Raw genomic sequence first — 9,041 nt, 5'->3', positions numbered from 1 at the left:
TAAAACAAGCAGGAGGAAATGTGTAGTGAGTTCAAGGTGAGACAAGATACAGACCTATAGTTTCAATTTCAGAAAGGGGAGAGTGCTGTAGATTATGTTCCCTGAGCTGAAGATTTATCCGGTGTGTCTATCTGTCTGTCTGTCCGTCTGTGTGTCTGTCTATCCATCTGTCCATCTATCCATCTCTGTCCACCCCCTTGCACATAATTTATAATTTATATATTATTGGCACTATCACCAATCTCTGCACCTTAGCACCGCACATGCCCATAACTCTGTTACTGTATATATTTGTATTCTATTTTATTCTATTTTGTTATATATTGTTGTTTTATGTTCAGTGCACCAATGACACCAAGGCAATTTCTTGTTTGTGCAAATATACTTGGCAAATAAAAGAATTCTGATTCTGATTCTATCGAGAATTTCAGTGCAGTACATCACCCACGTCGAACGGGGGCGACATCACTCTGTGCTTCAGTGGAAGTTGCTCCTGTGGCTGTCGTCGACTCCTCGGGACTCACCACGTGACCTCGGCTCGTTAAACAACATGGATGGGTCCCCGCCGACCCTCTGTCGCAGTCCAGGTGTTTCCAGATCTGCTGTGTCAGTCGGGACAGCTGCTGAACCAGAAGTGCAGGTCGCTCTGTACGTGGGGACATTCTGAGAAGATGTCCTGTCCGCTGCACCACGACAGGGACTGAACCAGGTATCGAACACACGGGTTTTAGATTCAAATAGACCTGGTTTCACTACGGGAGCCCGGAGGTGTTGTTGTGTGTCTGAGGATCAAACTCATTTCTGCTCCAAAGTCCAAAGTTCATCTTTGCAGCAGCGGATCTGCTTGTTATGCTCATTTTCTCTCGATAAATCTCTAACCTGATATAATATGTTTGATAAACTCAAAGGACTTGAACTGTTTCTGTGGTTTTGACCTGACTTCCGCATTCAGTGCTGTCATTCCAAACATAGCCCTGTCACGGGCGGATCTGGCTCATGGCCCCCCCACTCTCCGTTACATTTCATTATTTCACCTAGAAACAAACATGGACTTGACTTACTTACTAGTAGTAGTAGTAGTAGTGTTAAAATACAGCTATTAGATACAGCAATATTCTTTGAGCTGCTTAACATCAGAGTCAATTAAACATTTCTAATTGGACTACAAGTGAGATGGCATTTCAATTTTATTTGTAAAGCATCAATTCACAATAAACATTATATCTCAAGGCACTTCAGGCCTTAACATTTGAAAATGTGTTATATTGATTAGGATTTTTTAATATTTAGAGATTAAAGGATAATCAAGAAAATAATTAGCAGGTTAATCAATTTAGAAAATAGTTAAAGCCTTAAACTGAAATTTAGATTTTTAAACGCTATGTTCATGTATATTAATGGACCAAACCAATTACTGCATCAATTGTGACAATCTTTCGTAGACTAATTGATGTATATTTCTTTTTTCCTCAAACCTCCAGACTGAAACAAATCTCACTGACTGAGTTTCGATGGCTTCTTCTCCAACAACAGTCCCTCTCTGCTGCCTCAGCAATGAATTGTGGAGTTCTTCCAGCACAGACTAAAGGATGGCAAGGTTCAGGCGCAAATCTTGCATCACATTATTAGCTTTGATTCTGCTCGCCCTCGTCATAACGCTGGTGTTGAAGGCTCTCTCCCCAGAGGACTCTCCATTCAGCGGCCCCGTGTTTCCAGACAGAAAGAATGAAGATCAGATCCCGAGAGAAAACGAGAATAAACCCCATCAGATTCAAATGAACAACGCTGCTAAGTCGGACAGAGATGAAGAACGGGAGGCGACGTTGAGGAGGTTTCCTCCTCCAAACTACTATGTCCATACCTTCTACTACACGTGGTTTGGGAACCCCAAGTTCGATGGCAAATACATCCACTGGGACCATCCGCAGCTGGCACACTGGGACTTGAAGGTGGCTCATGGGTATCCACAAGGGAGACACAGCCCGCCTGATGACATCGGGTCCAACTTCTACCCCTCTCTGGGAGCTTACAGTTCCAAGGACCCCTCCATTATAGAGGATCACATGCAGCAGCTACGTACTGCAGCTATTGGTAAAAGAGGATTTCTTTTCAACTTTCAAATTAGGAAAAAGTTGTGTGAAGTGTTTAATATGTTTGTGGAACGAAATAAGAAAGAAATAAGCACTAACCCCTACAGTATTACTCCCACTGCACATTTCATATCTCTGCAAGACCTTTGCACTGTATAAATATAATGCTTTATATTCATGAAGAAGTATTATTATTAGGGCCTGAGCACTGACATCTAAGGTCAGGTGAGGCCCTATTGAAATTGTAAGGATTATTATTATTATTATTCAGGCAAATGAATTGGCTTTTTGAGGGCTTTACCATGCTCAACTTCTTACCAAAATTTGCAGGAAGTTAGAAAGTGGTGAAAATTTACGTATTCTGAAGGAATTTTCAATGGGCGTCGCAAAATGGCTCAACGGTGCCCCCCCAAGACCCCTGGAACGTGTTCACATTGACCGGTCTTCACAAAAATCGATATACAGGTGTATCATGAACAGACAAAAAAAAAAAGTATTAGGAGCAATTGGAAAAACACAACAGGAAGCCTGCTATTTTGCATTTAGTGGCCATTTTGGCCACCATTTTGGCCATATTCCACATTTTTACTTTGATGTACTTGTACCAGGGCTTTCATCGGATCAACTTCAAATTGAGACCAGTTCTGAGAGAGAGAGAGACGTAACCTTTGCAAGACATAAAGTTTCCTTTGATCTAGGAAGACTGAAATCAAAGGATTCATGGTCCATGTATGTCCGCGTTACAGAACATCATGTTTTAATGGCGTGTAATCAAACTTTGACGCCACGGTCACACTGTGTGATTAAAAAAAAATCCGTCAGTCAGTTTTTATCTTCATCTTGTCGTGATGACACTCATCTCAATTTGAAGTTGATCCGATGAAAACCCTGGTACAAGTGTATCAAAGAAAAAATGTGGAATATGGCCAAAATGGCCACTAAATGCAATATAGCAGGCTTCCTGTTGTGTTTTTCCAATTGCACCCAGAGACTTTCTTGTTTGTCTGGTCATGATACACCTGTATATCGATTTTTGTGAAGATAGGTCAATGGGAACACCTTCCGGGGGTCTCGGGCTGTCTCGGGGGGCACCGTTGAGCCGTTTTGCGACGCCCATTGAAAATTCCTTCAGAATACGTACATTTTCACCACTTTCTAACTTTCTGCAAATTTTGGTAAGAAGTTGAGCATGTTAAAGCCCTCAAAAAGCCAATTCATTTGCCTGAATAATAATAATAATAATAATAATAATAATTGCATTTAATTGAAATTTGAATAAAAAGAAAGGAAGCGAACAAGGAGGAAACAAGGAAGGAAGATAAGAAGCGATGGAGAAAAGAAGACAATACAACATTAATATTAACTAACATTTTTAGGGCTGCAAAGCAGCACTGGGTGGGCCCGAGCACATCCATTTTGAAGCGTTGCATGCTTTTTGTCTGAAAAAACAAAAATAACCAGTTCTGAGAGAGAAAGAGACGTGACCTTTGCAAGACATAAAGTTTCCTTTGATCTAGGAAGACTGAAATCAAAGGATTCATGGTCCATGTATGTCCGCGTTACAGAACATCGTGTTTTAATGGCGATTAATCAAACTTTGACACCACGCCACGGTCACACCGTGTGATTAAAAAAAAATCCGTCAGTCAGTTTTTATCTCCATCTTGTTGTGATGACACTCATCTCAATTTGAAGTTGATCCGATGAAAACCCTGGTACAAGTGTATCAAAGAAAAAATGTGGAATATGGCCAAAATGGCCACTAAATACAGAATATCAGGCTTCCTGTTTTGTTTTTACAATTGCACCCAGAGACTTTTTTGTTTGTTTGGTCATGATAGACCTGTATATCGATTTTTGTGAAGACAGGTCAATGGGAACACCTTCCGGGGGTCTCGGGGGGCACTGTTGAGCCATTTTGCGACGCCCATTGAAAATTCCTTCAGAATACGTAAATTTTCACCACTTTCTAACTTTCTGCAAATTTTGGTAAGAAGTTGAGCATGTTAAAGCCCTCAAAAAGCCAATTCATTTGCCTGAATAATAATAATAATCATTACAATTTCAATAGGGTCTCACCAGACACCTTTGATGTCTGTGCTCGGGCCCTAATAAGTGTCATCACAACAAGATGGAGATAAAAACTGTATGAGGGATTTTTTTTTCGTCACACGATGTGACCGTGGCGTCAAAGTTTGATTACACGCCATGAAAACACGATGTTCTGGCCATAAAACACGATGTTCTGTACATACATCGACAATGGATCCTATGATGCTGAGCCGTAAACGAACAACTCCACTCCTGCAGTGACAGTGGTCAAATATCAAAGGAATCTTTGTCTTACAAAGATGACTTCTCTCTCTCTCTCTCAAAATTGGGACATTTCCTCAAACCGTGTAAAAATTGAGGTATGGCGTAGGTTCATCCTTCGCCAAAAGAGATGATGTTGTCATAATTCCACTTTGCATTGTCCTATCACCACCAAACTTCTGTCTCATGATCAGAGTCCAACCCTGAACAGCTCTATGTGTCAATATTTCCTCAGTCATTATTTAATTCTTTCAGGCAAAACGCATGCAACGCTTCAAAATGCATGTGCTTGGGCCCGCCCAGTGCTGCTTTGCAGCCCTAGAAATTTTAGTTTGATTTAATATTCCCCATTCCTTCACCCGGTGAACTGCTGCTTCATTTTGCTAGGTTATAGGTTATATATGTTATATGTCATATGTTATATGTTATATTGTCTCTTGTAGCTTAAAAAGATATGTACTGTCATGCCATAAATCAAAAATATATTTTGGACTAATGATAGATGAACATTTTAATGCAAATGTGCATTTGGTCCAGTAATGAAAAACACATAAGAGCAATATGTACTTCATGTTGCTTTATTTGTAGTTTTCATTTTAAAAAGGTTTTATATATACTTCTCTTCTCTGAGCAAGGTTCTCCGCTCTTGCTACAGGGTCAGAATTAACACGCTGCATATTTTGCTTGGAAGTGGCATTGGTAAAATAAATGTAAACTGTTAAAAATAAAAAAACACAAATAAATAATAAATTACTAATAAATTCATAATAACCGGGATAAATTACATGTTACATTTTTGGGGTGGTATATATTCATGATTTTGTACAAAAATTAAACATAAACCGTTGTTTCTGAAATATTAGAAAAAAATAATACTCTAAAGTACTTTATGTGTATAAATCATTTTTATAAACCATTGAATTTAAAAAAGCCCCAAAACTCCCAATCTAGGACATATATCTATTATGTTAAACATTCTGCAATGGTCGCACCACATTTGGTCGAACCACATGATATTTTTCTAGCTCAGTAAAAATTTAAGGCCACAGAATTGGCCTCATAAAGAAAACAAACTAGGTCAGCACAAAAGGTCACTATGACATTTAGAATCAAAATATGTATTTAATTATTGTATTTGTAGTATATTGTATTTGTTCGGTAAAGTATTTGTAGGATATTGTACTTGTATGATAATGTATTTGTAGGATAATATAGTTTAAGATAATTTATACGTAGTGCAACACATTTGTAAGATAATCTGTTAATTGATTATTGTATTTGTAGGATCATGTATTTGTACCAGTGCAGTTTCTGTCTTTATCTTTCTACACATTTATTTTTATTATTATTTTATTCAGGCAAATGAATTGTCTTTTTGAAGGCTTTACCATGCTCAAATTCTTACAGAAAGTTAGAAAGTGGTGAAAATTTACGTATTCTGAAGGAATTTTCAATGGGCGTCGCAAAATGGCTCAACTGTGCCCCCCAAGACCCCTGGAACGTGTTCACATTGACCGGTCTTCACAAAAATCAATATACAGGTGTATCATGACTAAACAAACAAAAAAGTATTAGGTGCAATTTGAAAAACACAACAGGAAGCCTGCTATTTTGCATTTAGTGGCCATTTTGGCCATATTCCACATTTTTACTTTGATGTACTTGTACCAGGGCTTTCATCGGATCAACTTCAAATTGAGATAAGTGTCATCACAACAAGATGGAGATAAAAACTGACTGAGGGATTGATTTTTAGTTATTTATTATTGATGTTTTTAATTTCATAAATAGTTTGGGCGATGGGTGTCCTTTTTCTTGGGTTTGAGCACCTGCCCCCCAAAATGTCTGTGCACGTAACTGCTAATGTGTCTTTATTTGTTGATAGTCTTCTTATCTGTTCTGGACCAGTTACTGTTGCATTGACAAAAAAAAAGGTTATGACATGCAGCTGGTTTTTAGCCATGTCTGCAAACTTAGCGGGAGTAAAGAACTTGTACAGACATCAGTGTCTTCTTAAAATGACAGAAACTATATTTTTTATCTCGTATCTCATACATTAACATGGATGAGGCAGGATTTAGCAACCAACCACCAGGGGGCAAGGAAAATCCCCTGGCTTCACTTTCGGGGAACTGTCATGTCCATCGTTATATAAAGTCTATGGTCAGAGCAGACCAAATAACCCCGGTTTGAGGCCCCTGAGTGTATCAAATTTAATAAGGTAACTTTGTCACTCAACATTTCAGGCCCCTTTACTAACTCATTTAAAAAGCACTTAGAGACCAATCCAGCAACGCTTTAAACAAACCTGAGCTTCTTTCTGTAGAGGAGAGTCACCAGTCTTTCCTTCTGCAGGCAAACCTCTTCATGTGTTAAATTCACTTGAATGAGTTCTAACTTTCTCTCTGAACGAGAAAATACATTTCGCTTGAAAAACATCCAAGATGTTTAATTTATGCATTTATTATTATTATTATAGTTATTATATAGGGTTTTCGTTCAGTCATGTTTGACCTGTATCTGTGTTTATTCCCAGGGGTCATTGCTGTTTCCTGGTATCCTCCTGACATGAAGGATGACAACGGTGAACCAACAGATGACTTTGTGCCTTTGCTGCTGGAAGTGGCTCAGAAATACCATATTAAGGTCTGTATGCAGATATTAATGAGTCTCATCACACAAAAGCTGATCAAATGTATGATGACAGAGTCACTTAATAACATTACCGATTTATCACCTGGCTGTGAATTCATGTTTACATTTTACCCCTAAAAATCTATTTTCTTGATAGCAGTTCTATGCATTTGGTTGTATTTGTGTTATCTTTTTATTTATAGTTATTTATAACATATGTTTTGAATAATATTAATGGTTAAACTGTGAAGTATCAAGCCTCAGTGTTTGAAAATGCCATCTTAGGAATCATTGTGATATAGTTATATTTATCTGCCAGTTTATCAGTAATGTAATCCATAATATTCTAAATAATAAAACAAACATGTGGATTGGAATGTCTGTGCTGCTGTTTTTATGTTGCTGTGATGTCTGTGTTCACAGGTAGCGTTTCACATTGAGCCGTACAAAGACAGAGATGAAGTTAATATGTTCTCTAATGTCAAATACATCATAGAGCGGTGAGTAGTGCTGCATTCCTCCAGTCTCACACTGTCTCATCGAATCATTCTGTCACGACTCGTTGCATTAATCGATAATTACTGTGTTTCCATCCGTCTATTGATTCCCGTGACATTTTTCTCTCTGATAATCAATCTGATAACGCTCCTCCTCAGATACGGAGAGCACCCGGCGTTTTTCAAGTACCGTACGAACACTGGCAAGCTGCTCCCACTCTTCTACGTGTACGACTCGTATCTGATGAACTCCGAGCAGTGGGCGAAGCTGCTGAAACACACCGAGGCTGACAGCATCAGGGACACCCCATACGACGCCATCTTCATCGCCCTTCTTGTCGAGGAGAAACACAAGAGGGAGATCGTGACGTCAGGATTCGATGGTGTCTACACTTACTTCGCCACTAATGGCTTCTCTTATGGATCCACTCAGCGGAACTGGGACTCTATCAAAGCATACTGCGAAGACAACAACCTGATTTTCATCCCGAGTGTGGGCCCGGGGTATATAGACACCAGCATTCGACCCTGGAACCTCCAGAACACTCGAAACCGCATAAACGGCAAATACTACGAGACCTCGCTGAGCAAGGCGTTAGAGGCCAGGCCCGATTTCATATCTATAACATCTTTTAATGAGTGGCACGAGGGGACGCAGATTGAAATGGCCATTCCCAAGACGAGCCAGACGGTGTACCTGGACTACCTGCCCAACAAACCTGCAATCTACCTGGAGATAACTCGCAAATGGGCTGCCATATTCGGTGGTGAGCGACGAAGGTGGCAGGAATGATCTGACCACAGAATTCATGGTACAAAAAGTGTTGACATAAAAACTTAGTTGAGCTCTTGTTACAGAATGGATGAAATGAAATTGATGAATACTTATATGGTGAACCACGTCACTTTCTTAATTTTTTACATTATGGTGATTAACTGTTAATTTAACTGATGTCTTAGTTTTGCTTGTTGAAACCGCCTTGGCACATTTTGGGATAAATAACGCTACCAGCAAGTGTTTTGTCACCGTCTCCAATGTATCCACCTGAAACTGCAGCATGATTCCTGTAAACTGTGACTATATCAAACCTGAATAGAAACAAATAAAGTGCAGCTGCATGATTCATATTTTTTAAGATCATGATTGTTATCTTAATCCCCATCGTTCAAATAAAGTGATTCTTATTTTAAGCATAATGTGCCATATTTGTGCTGTAAAATTGTATTTATTTGATAGGGACAGTTAATCAACGGACAAAACGCTGTAAACGAGACAGAGTTAGCTGTATAGGCTGATAATCCTCTGTTGCCCTAGCAACTTGAAATAATATATAATGACCCACTTAATAATAATAATCCAAACTAATTGCAACAAATCCATGATTAAAACACAGGGGCAGATAAGAAATGGAATGATTGCAAATGATCATTAGTTAGCCGTATTTTAAGATTGTATTTAAAGGTTAAATCAATTTCAACAGGAACAGTCGTAATCAGTTTTTTATTT

General features: G+C 38.8%; 1 protein-coding gene across 1 annotated transcript; it reads left to right on the top strand.

Moving 5' to 3' along the window:
* Positions 1 to 591: 591 nt before the first annotated feature.
* On the top strand, positions 592 to 8,662 carry manea (mannosidase, endo-alpha). The gene is made up of 5 exons (XM_061082365.1): positions 592 to 709; positions 1,482 to 2,091; positions 6,940 to 7,049; positions 7,461 to 7,537; positions 7,694 to 8,662. The coding sequence occupies exons 2-5, from the start codon at positions 1,590 to 1,592 to the stop codon at positions 8,325 to 8,327; spliced, it is 1,323 nt and encodes a 440-aa protein (XP_060938348.1). The 5' UTR covers positions 592 to 709; positions 1,482 to 1,589; the 3' UTR covers positions 8,328 to 8,662.
* Positions 8,663 to 9,041: the final 379 nt, after the last annotated feature.

This window comes from Limanda limanda, chromosome 12 (genome assembly GCF_963576545.1).
Source record: "Limanda limanda chromosome 12, fLimLim1.1, whole genome shotgun sequence".
Lineage (NCBI taxonomy): Eukaryota > Metazoa > Chordata > Actinopteri > Pleuronectiformes > Pleuronectidae > Limanda > Limanda limanda.
The sequence above is the reverse complement of the archived record's forward strand: the minus strand, read 5'-3'. Positions and strand labels throughout refer to the sequence as shown.